General features: G+C 43.2%; 1 protein-coding gene across 2 annotated transcripts in view; it reads right to left on the bottom strand.

Moving 5' to 3' along the window:
• The window catches only part of LOC112561151 (T-box transcription factor TBX2-like), a 53189-nt gene that overhangs the window by 13564 nt on the left and 21482 nt on the right, over window positions 1–18143 (bottom strand). Inside the window, exon 2 of one of the 2 annotated variants that reach the window (XM_025233448.1) lies at window positions 3068–3350. In XM_025233448.1, the coding sequence (XP_025089233.1) occupies window positions 3068–3350 (283 nt within the window). The remainder of the gene's footprint in view (window positions 1–3067; window positions 3351–18143) is intronic. The other variant, XM_025233449.1, reaches the window with a different exon arrangement.

Below are 18143 nucleotides of genomic sequence, written 5' to 3'. Positions count from 1 at the left end.
GCACCCTTCCAGGCAAAGGGGAGGGGGAGAGGACAGGTGAAGGATGGAGGCTGATGAGCGACAGTCAGTGTCGCGTACCTTCTTCACAAAAGAAGTCGCTTGAAAAAGGGGGAGGGTACGTTTGTGGGAGGGTGGGCTTAAAACACACCTGAGTTTAAGAATTAATTAATGACCCTTAAACCTGAGTCTTATACATTTGGACGCGCTGTCTCACCTGTCATCGCAGATGCCTGCGACTAATGAACATCTCCCCTCGCGACTGCTGCTCGGACAACTTGCAGGTGACAAATTACTGAGAAGGTTCGCACAGTGCACAGAACATATTCACGATGCACGCAGGGCCCAAGGATGAGCTACAGGAGACACAGAAGACAAATGCAGCTGACTGCAGGAGACTCACCCAGCTGCACCAGACAGATGTTATCATTATCAATAGATATTTTGTCAGGAACTGATGCAGAAAGATATTAAATATTTGTAAAACCTTCAGAAGGCCAGATCAGATCCACTGGATAGCTGACCTCGGTAGGGTTCGCCACGCCATGACAGGAACCACAAGTGAAAATTGAAAGAAAAAATTGTCCTGAGAAGTCTGTGAAGCTTCCAATCATTTCCCAGGCCTGGCTGGGAGGGAATGGGGAAAAGTCGGGCAAAAAATGTGCAAAACATGTGCAAAACCCTCGGCTTTCCCCTCGAGAAGTTTTCAAGAAGAAAATACCCTCAAGCCTCATACCCGTCTTTTCTTGTGAAACCCTCCGCCCCACAGGATGTACTTTACATTTATTTTTTTAGTCACTCTACCCAAAGTTCGATTTATGTATTACTATTTATTTTTATAACTTTATCCTCAGGTAAAAATTGGAATATTGTGACAGGTGTGAAGAGTTATGTCACACTGCACCGTGACATTCTGTCCTTCACTCGCAGCCAGCCGTGGAGATGTCTACATCACCCGACATGTCTACACGTCCCCCCGACAGCTGTGAAAGTTGACGATCACAGGATAAGACAAGCTCCGACAAGTGTTCGAGCAGACGACAACAACAGTAACAACAAGGTAGTAGAGATGGGCGTTGTTGGTGTTGAAGCTTTGATGTGCCCTCGACACTGCGCTGGATGTTGGGGTCGAGTTGGCTGAGTGTTCAGTCAGGCGTGGAGCGGTGGCCGAGGTGGCGCAAGGGTAGCGTGATTGTCACAGTAACTGAGCCTAGACCTCGACAGTGGTACATGTCTACGAGGGTTGGAAGTGGAACCTATGTCCGTAAGGATGTGAGCTCTTTCGATTGAGGGTGGGGTAGGACATGGCACCTGGGGTTAGATAATATTTTGCCTTTCCACCATTTCCTGACTTATAGCTTTACAAACCAGTCACTGGAACTATTTCTGTGAGTCAATTCATGAAGCAGTCTCAGGAGCAATGATTTTGTACACGCACACACACACACATACACCCCCCCCCTAACTCTCCCTTTCCCCAGTTCTCTTAGATTAAACGTGGACAATCTTGTCATCTGGAATCAGCTTCATTCTCTTTTTATGGATTTCCCACAACGAGTTTTAATTTATTTTAATCAGCAACCGCCATTTCTTTGTGTGTGCGCCGCGTTGTTCAACAGAATCAAAATCGTGTTCCTAAAAATGCGAAAGGATGCCGTACTCAGAAACAACTTCATCTATTTTATTTTTTTCTTTCCATTTTAAATACTGGTCCGACAAGAGAAACAGGAAGGGGAGGGAACTGAATAAGGCATGCAATAATCACTGAGCCATCACATCGACAGATTAATGCGCGTACGCACGCACGCACACGCACACACACACACACAGAGAGGGAAGAAAGAGGTCAGGTCTGGATGCAAGAAACAGATGGCAACACACAGAGTGATTATAATCAAAATGAAGGACCAGTCCCCGATCAAAGACCGATTAAAGTTTCACAGTTTGAATCATGTGACTTTCTATGGAAGTCGGCGAAAATTTAAGAGATGCTGGAGGCGAAAAACAGCAATGAGAGAATGAATGACAGAAAACTAAATACAATTAACCCTACACTTGGCCACAGCAACAATTCCTATAACCTGCCTGTGTCTCACACGTAGTGAAGTGTCGGCCATAGTGTTCAACTCCTCCAGTTCTCCCTTCTCTTTATCCTCCAGTTATCCTCAGTGTTTATCCTCCAGTTATCCTTGGTGTTTATCCTCAAGATAGTTTTATGCCTGATTGAAAGGCTTTCAACTCGAATAAGTTAACTTCTTGTTGCTTTGTTGTTGTTGTTGTTGTTGTTGTTGTTGTTGTTGTTGTTGTTGTTGTTGTTGTTGTTGTTGTTGTTGTATTCCTTTAAACTTGACGGGGTTAGCCTATCCAGTTTCAACGGTAATATTTCCAGGAATGTTTCTCAAAAACTCACATTTTAAGAAACAGTATTTTGCACTGACCACGGCGGAGTAATTTGATTGAAAAATAAATCGCAACTGGTCAACTTTAAACTATTTTGCTTCTGTGTATAAATATATAAACTCGTTGTCAGCCTGCCGCCACACTTTTGGGGCCAAATGTGTCTGTGTGTGTATGTGTGTGTGTGTATGTTTATTCTAATAAATAGCTAACAAAGATCTCATGACTGATGGGCAATATATTTCTTCTAGCCACTGACATTGACAAATACGTTTATAAATATATCTGTATTTAGAAAACAACATCAGTATTATACTGTGGATCTCGGTTAAGCCTCGGTAACATAGTTTTAAATGAATAATACACTGGCACAAATGCACAGAGAAAGACACACAGAACACACAGTGATAGATAGATAGATAGATAGATAGATAGATAGATAGATAGATAGATAGATAGATAGATAGATAGATAGATAGATAGATAGATAGATAGATAGATAGATAGATAGATAGATAGATAGATAGATAGATAGATAGATAGATAAAAAGCAGAGCTGTCAGCATTCAAATACATTCAAACACAAACAAATAAAAAAGATGAAATTGAGGTTATGGACAAACAGTTTTAAACACTGCAGATGTATAAACTGGGAAAAGCGTTGGTGACTTACAGTAGCCGTACTTACAAATCCGTGCTTGTCCGAGATGTTATTGGTCAGCTTCAGCTTGTGGAATGACACCACCTTCTGCATCCACTGCTCACCCGTGCTGGGCGAGTCCGGGTGGATGTACATGCGCTTGGGCATCTCGGGGTCGGCCTTGCCGGCCACCATCCACTTGCCGTTGTGGAACTTGTAGCGACAGTCGTCGACAGCAACGATGTCCATCAGCAGGATGTACTTGGACTTCTTGTCCAGCCCCGACACCTTCACCTTGAACGGCGGGAACATTCGTCTGGAAATAAACAACGACAAAATAACGGTGAATATTTCATCATTTTGGGTATCAATGCGTGCATTCGGGTTTACGTGTACGTGCATGTCTGTTTTTTTGTGCTGGTCTGCTTCTTCCTTCTTTTCTCAGTCTGATTGTAATAATCTTTCTTTCTTTTTTCCTTCCTTCATTTCTTTCTTTCTTCCCCTCTCTCGCTCCATGCTTCCTTTTGGATGCCAAAAATTCTCTCTTCCTATTCCATGTATTTGAAAGTCTTTGCGTGAGTGATGGAGACAGTTTATGGCGATGTTGTACGCTGTGTACAGACGCTGTACGAGTAGGTAGCACGCCTCACCACGGCGCTAAAACTCTCCGCAACAGCAAATAGTGCCTGGTGGCCAGCGCGCGCTCGACGTGTTGATTAGCACGTGCATAATTGATGGAGCGCGACGCCTTGTTAGCTGGCGGACACGAAAACTTGATCTTCGGCCGGCATTTCCAGAGCAAAAGCTCTCAGATGAAACGATTTCCGGATTTATATTTTATTAACTTCTCTCTCAGAAAAGGGGAGGAAACCTAAATAGGCGAAAGAAGAAAAGAAATAACGCGCTTTTAATCTGAATATTTAAGTGGTTCTTTTTTTGTTTTTTGGTTGGCTTTTTTTTGTTTTTGTTTTGTTTTTTGTTTTTTTGTTTTTTGGGGTTTTTTTTGGTTTTGTTTTGTTTTGTTTTTAGGTTTGATGGGTGGGGTGATAGCTACCCACCTCCGTCCACTTTTTCGTTTTTTTATAATTTTTTTAACGCTAAGGTTTATTCTTTTTTGTAACTAAAATAAACAGCGGTCAGTGTGTTTGCTGTTGCTCTAACTAACGCTTATGGTGGTAATTAATAAAGATAATTTTCAAGATGATGACAGCACAGGAGGTTAGTGCTACTAACAGGATACACAGGATATTAATTACTGATTGGTTATGGAGACATTTTTATTTACAACTGGAGCATACATTCGTAGAGTGACACTAAAATCACCAACAATAATCTTTGATTAGTGGAGTGATGTTATTTTTTTCCAGAAAAAGTATTTGGTACTTTGCATATATGTAATAAATCTCACTACGTCCTAACTACGGGATGTGCGGACAGGAACCCCACACACCACGCTCCGATCTGTCTACGTCAGCAAGACGGCGGTTGTTACCCGGGAAATCCCACTCACATAATCGCTCCATCTCTTACCTGCCTCTCCCCATCAGTTTTATTCTATTTTTTAAAAAAGATATATGTTGTTAAGAAATCCAAATCTGGCCTCCCGTCTTCAAATTAACGGTCCGACGAGAAAGCGGGACAGCAAAGTAAGTTCTCGCACTCTCGCGATAAAGTGGGGACGTCACGTGACAGGGAGGAGGCGCTCCATCAGGTGCCAGAAGCTCGCGCAGGTAAGTGCTTGTGGCGGCGACTAATGTGTGGCGCCTGCATCATTTCTCTTCAGGAGGCAGAAAGAGAAATTTGCATGTGCTGCCCTCCCAGGATACGAGTGGTCTTCGTCTTCCTTTTTTTTTTTCTTTCTTCCACTCTCCAGCATGCACACCTTACACCCCTTCAGAGACTCGCCCATGCGAGAATACAACTCAAATTGCAAGTAATATTATTAGTATTAATATTAATTGTTTTGTCAGGTGTTTTGAGATTTTTCGTGATTTTATGATTGCTCGCAAGCTGCGAGATAAATGCACGCAGAACTAAAAGACAGAGAGAGAGAGAGGAGACAGATAAAGAATAAGAGATAAAGAAAGAAAAATCATTCTCTTCATTAAGATGAATAATATATTTCTGTATCTATGAGATACATTTGCGGACCTATGCTCCTCAAAGATGAAACAAGGAATAAACTACTATGAGATACATTACCAATAGTAAATAAAAGTAAATAAGTGCCAGGCAATCGCAAAATACGTAAATTATATTTCAGGTCGTCCTTTCTATAATTTTTCTTTTTTCGTGGGAAGAGTCTACACGTTGGTGACTTGGCTGCTAATCAATTTTTTTATTTATCAATTACAACATCTGCAACTGTCAATTCTTTAACCGCTTTTGTGTGGAAGGTGATGGAGGTCAACATCTCTCTCATGATTAGATGTTAAAGTGATTTCCTTTTCAGGGCCAATTAAACAGCAATACAAATGTATTTCTGTTCAGAAGAAGGAACCTATTATCGTCGCAGAAAACAATTATCAAGAAACTAAATGTGAGGGAAAACGAACAAAAGGAGAAGAAACCAATAAAATCAAGAAAAACAAATAAAAGGTATGTCAAAGGGAGAAAAAGTAAGTTCTAAAAGGAAAATCAAAGAGGCGGTAAAAAGAAAAAAAATGGATAAAATAGCGAAAGAAATAAACAACAATCCTTATAAACAAGCAATTATTTCAAGACTCAAAGAAGGAAACAAAGAAATGGACAAATAAAGTTATCAATAAAGCTATCCTTCTCCACATTCTCTGTTATTCTCTTTTTCATCCGCCCACGATCTCCACCCACACTTCCCTCATCCTCCTACTCCTCACCACCACCACCACCACCACCACCACCACCACCATCAACACCACCACCGCCACCACCACCTTGTTTTCTTGTTATAATTTCAGCAGACGTAGGATGTCGGCGCGTGCTCAGTGTGATGAAACATCCTGGAGGCAGGTACGATTACAAGTCGACTCCCGTGTGTACTCACAAGGATGAAAATCCATGAAACATCATCTGAGGACAGGATGGTACAAAACGAAGAAAGGTCGATTCGTTGACAGAAAACCGCCGGAAATATGAATCTACAAAGGCTGCTAAAAATCACAAAAATTGACGGTGCCAGTCTGCCAACAGACGGGTGGCAGGCTAGAAAAGTAGCTTCGTTTGTCTCCGGGTGATATCCCATTTGAAATCGGAGAGATTTGATCTTCTCTCTCTCTCCTGCCTTCTTCTTCTTTCCCACTCATACTCTCTGCTCTTCCCCCGACCCGACCGCCCCTCCCTTCCCATGCAATCGAAATTCTTAATTAAGTCATCTTTTTGACGGTTCGATAGGTAAGTCCTTTGTGTTCATACAAATCCAGAGTTTCACGGGTTTCGCTGTTATTGAAAAAATATATTAAAAAAAAAAAGTTCATCTGTTGGTCGTTGGAGGAAAGTAAGGTCTGGAAGTTAAAATATTTCGAAGGGAAAAGTAAATGTCTGTGACACAAGACGGACAATAATGACAAGATATCGTTAGGCTAGTTTGTGTTGTGAGGTTATTGCTAGACATGACCTCTGACCTGGCGGCCCGGTGGCGCAATGGTTAGCACCTTTCGCCAGTACAGTGAGGGTTGGCTATGCTGGGTTCAGTTCTCGTCTCAGGTACCCTGTTTTTTTCTCTGCATGTGGAATACACACATCTGTGACCTACAAGAATTGTATTGTATTATTATTTGTTTTGTATGATAACCAAGATAAAACAAAGATTTCGTGACATAGAGCCGAAGGGTGCACGTGCCTATTATGAGCACGTGCAAGAGCAGGACGCCATTTTTCCGTCGAAGAGTGAAATGAAAGAGGCATGGTGTTGAAACAGAGGCAGTGATTTATTTTCAAACATTTTCCCAAAAATAACTTCGTGTGTTTCAGCACCATTCCTCTTTCATAGGGCGGGTCGAGGTGAGGAAAGTGGAAAGGGTTCTTGCCGGGGGAGAGATAGAGGGTGGAGAAAAGAAACGAGGTAACAAAGCCGTTTACACGTGCATCCGTTAAAAAAAAAAAAAAAAAAAAAAAAAAAACAACAACAACAACAAAGCTCCAAAACACATTAACAAGTTGACTTTCACTTCCTTCCTCCGCTAAATAAAACTCCACCCTCCTCCCTCCTAGGGCGTGTATCTCATCTACCCTGACCGTCTTCAAAAAAAACAAAAATAAAAAAAACAAACAAAAAATGAAAGAAGGGAGGTACTGGGGAACGTGCAAGAACCATTAACGGCTCCGCGCTGGGACTATTTTCTGAGCGTCGCAGCACGCCGCCGCCAAGCGCGGAGGGACGCGGCAGAAGACAATGAAGCACGCGGGACCCAGAAAATGCGTCTTTGGTGTCGCCACCTCCTTGTTAAAACCCTCTCTGTTCTGTCACCTTCACTTCAAAATGTTTTTGTTGTCTTCCTCCGCAACGCCCCCCATCTTGCCGGCGCGGCGAGCGGTAACAATGTTGTAATGTTTCGCTCGACTTTCAACCTTTTCCACTCTCCTCCCATTAGCAGCGGAACCCAACAACACGACGATGAATGGTGTATCTTCGTCTTTCAAGCTTTTTCTATCTCTCACTCCATGCACCACGTTAGTTTTCTAATAAAACCAGGCAAATGATGGCAACAACAAAAATCATATTTTTTTTGAAAGAAAACTTGTAAAAATAAGGATTTAATGAATTCTGTAACTCTGTGTGTAAAAATTGGTATGTTATGTATGTTTATGTATTATGGATGTTTATTTAATGTTACATATGTACTATGTATGTGTATATTTTATTTTGTATTATGCATGTATGTGTTTATGGATAAATTGTGTTTTGTATGCATGTGTATTATGTAAGTTTTATTTGAGCGTCTGTGCGGTTATGTATGTATTCTGTTTATGTTCTGTTCATTATATATGTATTGTGTCATGTTTATGTAGTATTGTGTATGTGTCATGTTTATGAGTATCATGTTTGTTATAAATAAAAGTATGATGTATTGTTTGTTAGGGTTGAATGCATGATTTATTATGTATTATGTATTTTATGTAACTGTTTGTTATAATGGATTAATGTATGTATAAAGTATGTATGTGTACTATGCAGAATATATTGTTTATTATGCGGTATATATTCTGGATTAAATGTATGTATGCATGTATTGTATTATTATTTGTTGTGTATGAATTATTCATCAGCCTTCTTTACTTTATCATGCTGATAACTGCTTGACATTGTCCTTCTCTCACTCTTTCCTTTATTCACCCTTCTCCCATCCCGACATCCCACCCCACCCTGCATGCAGTTTTCATGGTATTCACGAAGGTCGCGTCAGCTGACCAGCCGTGACAACGCTGACGTCACGAAAGGCACGCGCCTCAGGCGGCTTTGAACCCGCGTCTCCGACGAAGGACTGACACGAGTTTTCTCGGCGACTTTTTTACTCCGTTGGCCGCGCGGCAGGAAAAGGGCAAACGGGGATGCCCCCATCCCCCCTTCCCCCAGCCCTCCCCCGGTCTCGCTAGGCTTGTCACAGGGGAGATTAATTAGGACGGTGAAAAAAAGGTGGTCTTTGCGGAAATCAATGTTGCGCACGACAAAGGCAAAGGCTGGGCGACAGTACAGCAGGATGGGCTGTTGTCCTGTCTGCTGCTGAAACTGTCTTCATCCTTTCCTTTGTTCCTCCTTCTCCCCTCAATCTCTCTTTCTCTAATACCACTCTCGCTCCCCTTTCTCGAAAGGATGGATAGTAACAAATCCCTGTTTATTCTCGATATCCTATATACCTGTATATATAATTTAAAGTATATTATGCAAACCTTCAAAAGTGTTTACTCAATATTTCCAAACCCCACAATTTTTCAGCAGATAAACATTTTGACCATCTCTTGACCTTTTCGTTAAACGCCTTCGTCAGCTGACGTCAGAAGGCGGCCACCACTGCGGGGACAAGGGATCGATCAGGACCCCAAACTTTGTGAAAACAGCTTTGGAAAAAAAACAACAACAACAAATTCTCTCCTCGAAATCTTCGAAAATAGTTTCTTTAAATGTAGGAGTGATCAATGTTTCGTGAGGCAACGCAGGGGATGCTGGGAAGACAACATCCACAGCACTGTGTTACAGCGAAGACATGAGGACATGAAGACGACTTGCAACACGTCCACTTGATCAGGGTCCTCGGCCTCGGACATAAATAAATAAATAGTCTTGTTTTTTGTTGCTTCTAACCCTGAATAAGATTGTCTTTGATAAATTCCTTGCTCTACTAACCAGCTCCCTACCCCACATCCCTTGTTCTACCTTAACACCTTCATGAGAGTGTATTTCTACAAAACTTAACCGTTTTCAATAAGGAGCTGAGTAGAAATTTTAAGGTTTTGAGTCTTGACCATCGGAATAACTCACAGCTCAGAATTAATTAAAAAATTTTTTTTAAATATTTCTAAAGTGGAAAAACAATATTAGTGTACTGCGTGCCATCAACACTAAACATCGGGTACTAAATCCTCTGGACACCAGCTACCCTGAAATAAATGTCATCGTCACACACCATGTACCATCAGCACTGCCGTCGACAACATTTCATCAGTACTTCCATTTATTAATCGCCAACAGTCAACATCATCAACATTTACTGTACTAAAGGCTATGGACACTGGTGTGTAACCAAGGCAACAACACTGTGATAATGTCACCAACACTAAAGTCGCGAACTACATGTTATCTACACTAAAGCCGTACACTAAGTGACAGCAACACACCCAGTCACAGTCTGGCTCTCACGTGGCTGCCATGGTAACGGTGTCAGGATTACCTGGGGCTCGCACACAAAAATGAAGAACTGAACTTATCACTCGTGCAGGAGACTGCAGAGAACGTGCTCCCCATAAATCCCACATGTACCCGCTTCTTCCTTTGGCCGATGATTATTCACGACAGGTCGTGCGACATTTATTATCAACCGAGAGTAATTATTTTTCCAACGCAAGAAGGTTTGAATTTTTTTTTTTTTTTTGTGGATTGGGTGGAACTACATCGCATAAATGTTTATCTTCGAGAAAGTTTATATGTTTGTTTGTTATTTTGTTGTTTCTTTGTTTGGGTTTGTTTGGGTTGTTGTTTGGTTGGTTGGTTTGTTATGTTGGTTTATTTTTTGTTTTGCTTTTGTTTTGTTTTGTTTTTTCGGGGTGGGTGGGTGGGAACAACATATCAGGTGAATAGGTTGCCACTTCATCCACTTTCCGAATCCTGAGATAAAAGAATATGTAGTTATTCTGGGAAGCTAAGAATTATTCTCTTTCTCTCTCTCTCTCTCTCTCTCTCTCTCTCTCTCTCTCACACACACACACACTCACACACAACAACAACAGCAACAACAATTATTTGATGGCAAGCAACGTGTCGTCGACTCCATCACGTTTCCTTTTACTGACCGCATCATCATTGTCTTTTTCTTCTTCAACTCATGACTGCCATCTCTTTTATTTTTCACAGATATTATCCTATTTTTTCTTTTCTTTTCGCTGTTTTCGCGTAATCTTCCAAGTTTTGATTTCTTTCCTTTCCCAACCCTTCTATTAACCTACCCACTACACTGTGTTCAGTATTTTTATTTATTTATTGGAGCACGTGATCTGCACACCTACGGACCTTCATCTGGCAGCGCCCTCTGCATAATTGACTAGAGTTAACACTAACGCCACGTCATGTGGTGTGAAGTCGCTCTTCACTGCAACAGTCCTCTTTTTTCTTCTCACGTACATGTCGTCAGGGTGGTCGTCAGATCGGTTGCCCTCTGACACCTTGGGACAAAGAGCGGCGGACACATTTCCAACGCCTTTCGAGGACGACACACTTCACTTCAATTTCCTAAAGAATAATTTGCCTCGCATATCCCGGATGGTTGGTTGCATTCCACAATGACCAACTAAAGCGATTATCATGGATTAGCGACATTGGTTACCACCACCCTGCTAAAGCAGCTTACCCCTACACGTGGCAAATTTCTCACAGTCCATGATCTTCAAATTTATCATCATCATCACCTGGACACATTTTCGTCTACAGAAGCATCCTTCCCAGCACCATTTGAGCTAAAAAAGAAGAAGCCAGGATGACGTAGAGTGTTGGGTGGGGTGGATGTGTGTGAACTCCCCTGTCGCTAATCAAGCGTGACCATGGCCGTGCGCCGCAATCGATCTCGTGTCGCGCCCCACAGGGGACGTGGGGGATAAAATCCCCCCAGCGAGAACCAAAGAGAGGCTATTGATTGGCGTGAACGACGGCCAGCCGGGCCAAGCCCAGTTCGACAAGTCGTGACAGTAGTTCACCCTGCGTGTCTGTCACGGGTGGGCGGTGGTTGAGATTTGTCGTCGCCACGTTTTTGTTCCGCACACGCACGTGCGTGCGAGCGTGCGTATAGAAGTGTGCGAGGTAAGAGAGATTATTACAGGTGTATATGTATGTGTGTGTATGTATGTATGCTTGTGCGTACGCACATAGACAATAGCATACATGATGGAAGTAGGTAGGGAGGATGGTAGATACTAGATACTAGGTGACATCCCCCATCCTTCTATCTGATTCTCTCTTCTCTCTTTCTCTCCTTTTTCTCGCATTCATGTTTACCTTCAGCAGCCCCAAAACACGGAGACTGGCCCACACAAAAGCTGCAGTGACGATACCCGGACAATACACTCCAATCTGAGCAAATTCCTTGCACCCGCTGTGTGCAAATATCAGGCAGCCTTTCATACTTACGTTTTGCGCCTGCTTCCACAAATCGAACGTGCCAAGGGGGAGGGCACTTACAAAAAGTCTACTCTAGGTTGTCTTTGCTTTCCCTCCCTTACGCATTTCTTCTCGCCGAGCGGACTGAATCACAGGGGTCTGAATAAATATCAAATTTTACACACCGTTGGAGACAATAAATGGAAGCCAAGCCGTCGCTTTTTTTTCGTAGAGGTGGTGTTTCTTCTTGGAGGTGTCCCGTATCACGCAATTACGGGTAGTGTACATAATTTTTCCTTAGAATCGATGAGCCACTCACTTTGGTAAATTATGTTGGGACGCCTGCTAGCGGAGTGCCACGAGCGACACAAAGACTGCAACTGCAGCGACGCCGCAAGTCGGAGGCGGAGAATGGGGTGGGGAGGGGAGTGGAGGGAGAGGAGGTCAGGACGTTTCGCAAGTTTCGGGTGGAGGATGTTGTGTTGCGGGAGGAAGCGGGATTTGTTCGTAGGCGAGCGGGTAGTTGTTTGGTCTTCTACTCAGCATCTGCCCGCACCGCACCGGTCGATCCCCCTCATCTCGCAAATTAGATTCCCATTCTGTTCATTGAAACGCTTCGGCATAGTCATCGACGACGACGATGACAAAAATGACGACGACGACGACGACGATGATGATGATGATGATGATGATAAATGATTCTTTATAGTTCGCGCACTCACTGACGCATCAACACCCACTACAATCGTGCTAAGTGCCCCAAACAAAAACAAGTCCACATCTGGGTATCGACCGCTGGCCTGTTGAAGGAGGCTTTGCTGTGTTGACAGTGAAATGTGCGTTCGGCAGTTTGGCGTCGCTGCTGACGGCACTTGGGATGATCAGAGAGCGAGAGGCGTCAGACGTAAGCGGACACGAGTTTTTAATTTACCTGCCGTGTGGGCTTCAGCCCCGCACAGGTGAGACAGCGTACGTGTAGTGGACATTCTCTTCCGCGCTTCTTCTTCTCTCTCATCACTACCATCCCCTAGCCCCTGTGTGTATATGTGTGTGTGCGCGCGCACGCGCCTTTGCAACTCTCCATTCTCCCCCGAGCGACCTCCGCTCTTTTGGTATCTCTTCTTTGACCTCCGTGCATCACTTAGCAACGGAGAGACGCTTAATGACGTCCATTTCGAGTGACATCAAATGTGTGGTTCGTCATTTACCGAAATCACGTCATCGGCACACGCGTTAACTCAGTAAATGACGTCATGCGGCACACGCGTAAACCTTCCATGCACCCATCGTCGGTTGTCGTTCTTTCTCCGCTTTTACTACCTCCCTTCTCCTGTCGCTTTCCTTTGCCTACTCCCTGCATCCTCCTCCTTCACTCACGTAGCCGAAGGAGGAAGACCATTCATCTTCTCCAACTGCGAGTTTCCTGGAGGAAACCACCCTACCTCTCTATATCCATAGTAACGAGTCCTTACCCCTAGGTTATCTTTGTCTTTTAATTTCGATGTGTCATATCAACGAGTTCTTCTCCTTAATCCTTTCGACCTCGACACCTCGTTTAATTTTCTTTGTCATCTTCCACCCTACCCACCACTCTCTGTCTCTACTCTCCCACCTCTCTCTTTTTTTCCTCCCTCTCTCTCTCGGTCACGCCAAGTTTTAAAAAAAAAGTCGGCAAAAAAGCAGACTTCCTGCTCCATTGAATCGCTGATTGATTTTAGAGCTGAGAGTAATCATCTTTGTCATCTGCACTCTGATGATGACAGCTGCTGGAAGGCAGGGAGCCTTAAGTAACTTACTCACAAGGAACACCCCGTAAGGCGATTAGCCGCCCGGCTGTGCATCAGAATTCATCTCCTTTGCGCGCACTCACCCGCTCCTGGCCCCCGCACGCGCGCGTCGTCTGCGGTCAGGGAACTTTCCACCCACCCGACGGCTGCTGCTGCTGCTGCTGTCGCCATCAGCGCTGACAACGACGGAGTCCGCGCGCTGTCCCTCCCCAAGCGCTGAGGGAGATGGTTGAAAATTTATGTGATTTCGCTAATTACGGAGACTTCTGGGTAATTTCTTTTCCCGGCTAGCGGAGCGCTTTGAAATCATTCTCCTTGGAGGGAGACAGAGAAAGCAAAAGAGATGGAGAGAGAGAGAGGAAGGGATGAATGCACTGTATGAACTAGATGCATCTGGGATTTAGCGGACTGTGATGCTGCGCTGTTCTCGATCTTCGTCTTGACAATTGCTCACTTAATGGCCGGTAATGGCTGGGAACAGGTGACTAGCCGGACAACCGTTGGTCTTTTTTGTCGTAAGCTTTCTGGTGAGACGAGGCACAAAGGGGCGGATCACCCAAAGTGGGGCTTGATGAGGGCTGTTAGTGGCGTATTGTGTCGTACAAGAACGAGCTACATTCAGTAGTTTACAAGCCAGTTGGGTCCCACGGGGTATGCAATACATTAACAAGCTGTCTGAGGTCACACCGAGACGGTACGAGGTCAACTGAGGCCAAACAAGGTCAGCCGGTGCATTACTACTTCTTGCCCTATCAGGTATGGTACACACACATATATATACACACACCTGAGATATTAGCATTGTGGAATAACACAAAAACCTCCTTTTACAGGTGTGATAATTCGGGATTTTATTTTAAATAGTATGTGTCAATCATTCAGGGTAGAAATTACAAACGGTCATGAATTAGTCTTGTCAAGGGTAGCCTTAGGGTGGATCATGTGTTTATAGAGGACTAGTGGAGTTTGAACATTATTATGCACAGAAAGAGGTCAACAACACAGACTTTTGTATTGTACAAGGATAAATGCCTCAAGTACTGAGAAAGTTGTGTATGTCAATGTTGTGTATCTGTATACAAACTTGACCTCATGATCTTGGCGTACAATAGTGATGTTTGTAAGGATGTATCTCGAGAAAAAAGGTATTCACGCACTTTTGGGGAAATAGTATCTTAACTCAATCATTCAATTAGAGTTTGGCAACTTATTAGTCATTTAAAGAAATACATCGACATTTTCTACCAGATGTAGGTTAGTAAGTCCCCGTTATTCGGCTGTCTTCCAAGACTTGAACCTTGACTTGTGAAACCCTGATTTATACAAGTTCAAACCCAACCCCTACGCACAATTTCAAATCCAGATTCCCTCAATTTAAAAACAAAAGCTTGCTTATTTATTCTCGTCTGAAGATGGCGTTCCAATTAAGCAATTTTAAAACGAAACCCCACTCACGCAATTTAAAAATGTTCACCCACTTATTCAAATTCAAAGGAAATCACTACTTAAGCGATTTCAAATTCAAATTCCAATTTCACAATTTCAAATCGACACTCAATTACACAGGTTTGAAATCTGTTAACCCTTTTGCACAATTTCAAACTGAAATCGCGTTTATTCGACTTTAAATGAAATCAATGCTTCAGTGTTTACAAACTGAAATATTTTTTTCTACACCAACAAAAATACCCGCAACAGTCTCTAGAAGAAAATATATTTTTGTCTCCTGTGAGAAAACGCAGTCAAGAGAATCTCGTGTGTGTCCCGGTTTTCTTTGCTCCGAGAAATATTATTTAATTCAAATTTACTGTGTCTGTCAATTTTTGTTGTTGAGCAATGTGTCGTGTTTATTGTTTTATGAATTATCCTGGTAAATTATAACATGGTTGTGTGTGAGCCTGGAATAACATTCGCAAATTTCGCGATTTTAACGTTCGCATCCACCGCGATTATCTGCCTTTTGGAGGCGAAAAGCCATTACCAAGGGAGGCAGCCACGTAATTAAAGGGGTGCAAGTCTGCTTGCTAGCCCCTGACGACAGCTAAATGAAGGAGACTCTGGAACTTTCTCGTGCTTCTCTCCACTGTCTCCGTTTCTTGTCACCTGTCACCAGAAGAAATGACCAATCAAGCTGCACTCCTAAGAAAACAGCAAACAAATCCGCTCAGCCTAATTGAGCTGTGAAAGCCCGCCCGCCATATTGTGCCACTCATTTAGCGTCATCCGGCGCGCGCTCACGACTCCTCCCGGAAACGCCCGAAGCAGGCTGAGCGCTGGGAGACTCGGCGATTGTCGAGCTATTCCCGTTTGACACCCACGGACAATGATCCAATTATGGTGGGGCGGAGAAAGGGACAATTATGGGGGAAGAGTTATTGCCCTCCACCAGCTTGAGATGCCAAGCGCCTCCGTGAAGGAGAAGACAAGGCCCGCTACTGTCGCCCGCCGAGGGGAGTGGCCACGTGAGGGCGCTGGCCCTGATGAGAGTTTATGATGGCGGAGTGTCATGTGTAGGCAAGGACGTGGTGTTGGTAACATTTCAACGTGACCTTTTGGTTCAGGTGAACACACCTGGTGAAAAGAGTGGTTAGTGTTGATCTTGATGATTTTTCATTCATTAGCGAGTACAGTTGGAAGGAAGGAAAGACAAATGGAAGAATGCGAGAGAAATATAAAAGAAAAACATTGATGCGAACATTGGTTCGCATTTCCTGTGGTCCACAAGCAGTTTTATAGGGTTCTTTAAATATTTATGTCAGGTACTTGTATGTATACTTCATAACATTTTATTGAAACCTTAGAAGCAAGCGTCGGGATTCATTCACACAAGATCACTCTTGGATAACCCATACTGAGATAATAACTGCTACAACAGTCTATTCTTCCTTCTGTGTATCTTTATTGCATCAGTCTTTCCTTTTTGGTATTTATCTCTATTGCTTGTATGATTGTTTATTTACTTTGTTACTCCCTATTTGTTTATCTCTTTAATTTATTAATCTTCTCACCTACTTAAATTTTCACTTTTTCATTCACTCACAGCCACTGACTTTAAAAAAAATGTGAACTCATCTTCTCGCGATTCATTGTTGATCTGACTTACTCAACAACTTACATAAATGCTTACTTAATTATATAAATACTCGTTTAACCACTTACTGAAATGCTACTTTGAGTTTAAGCACTAATTCACAAAGTTTGACTAAGTAAATAAAGTGAGGAGATTAAGAAAGAGGTTTACTTAGGTCAGCGAGTAAATAAGTAAGCATTTAATGACTTACCCGGATTAAACATATTTAGTAATCTCTGTCTGGAATTAAAATTTTCCAAAAAAAATCACACAAGGGCTATCAGTGTGACATCGGATTAGGTGGAGACTTAAAAGGTTCTTGGAACTAAAACAAACCAAACTTGAGAGACGAGGGAAGACACTGGCAGATGGATCAACCCTTCCCTTCCTCCTCCTCCCAAAAAATCACAACCAAATAAACTTTATTTTCGAGACCAAAACAACAAAACTTTAAAAAAATAAATAAATAAAAACTTGTCTTTCTCTAGAACCGATTCCCATTCATTGGCAGCCAACATGTTTCCGCCAAAGTGTTCCTTGTGGAAATAAATAATATGTACCTTCATTCGATCGAGGTTGTCGGGAAATTGAGTAGGGAGTAGTGGAGTAGTGGTAGTATAGGGAGTTGATGGCGCGGGGAGGGATGAGCATGTTTGAAAGTCGAAAACCCCACACCGCTTGAGGGCGCTATTGTCTTGTGGCAAATCCACACGCAATCCGCTCCATCGACTTCTGCGCGCGCAAATCATCGCCACCTCCCCTTGCCTGCGCTGGCGCGGCGATGTAATGCGCAGTTTGTGGCCCAAATTGCTAGCCTGCGCCATCGACCGCCCGCTTTTCCCCCACGCGCGACCCATGTTTGGTAAATAAGACAGCCGCTCGATAAACAATAAACAAACGCCTCCTGATTCTCTGCGTCCACTCCTTCGGTGAGAGTTGTCGGTCCTGTTCCCGAGTTTCATCACTTTGGTGTCAGTGGTGGTGCTGGTGGTGGAGGTGGTGGTGCTGGTGGTATTGCTGGTGACTTGCGGTAGTTGAAGACGTCGGTGGCAGGAGTTGCGGTGGTCTTTGGTGAATTATCTTTTAAACAATGTAATAAATATTTCTTGTTTGTAAATAAAGAATAACGAGATCAGATGAGCCGGGTATACCTCCCAACAACATTCGTTTCAGACTTGCATCTCCTGCTGCCCGCATGGGTACCACCCGTCGTAGAACCGGGTAGTGCAAGACAAACATCAAAACAAACAAAAATTATTTCGTTGAACTCCACTATATCACTATTATCAACTATCACCGCAATCAACCTTTATTTATTTATTTTTTTTGGTGGGTGGGTTGGAAGAAGGAGGGGCACAGTAAGAAATGTCCCCTATCTGTGTACCCTCTTCCTTCAGACGATCTCCACCCTCTTTCAATTCCTCCCCTAAATCCTAGTCCCTAATTTCTTTCTCCTTGTCTGCCAGTGTTTTC

This window comes from Pomacea canaliculata, linkage group LG4, assembly GCF_003073045.1.
Source record: "Pomacea canaliculata isolate SZHN2017 linkage group LG4, ASM307304v1, whole genome shotgun sequence".
Lineage (NCBI taxonomy): Eukaryota > Metazoa > Mollusca > Gastropoda > Architaenioglossa > Ampullariidae > Pomacea > Pomacea canaliculata.
The sequence above is the reverse complement of the archived record's forward strand: the minus strand, read 5'-3'. Positions and strand labels throughout refer to the sequence as shown.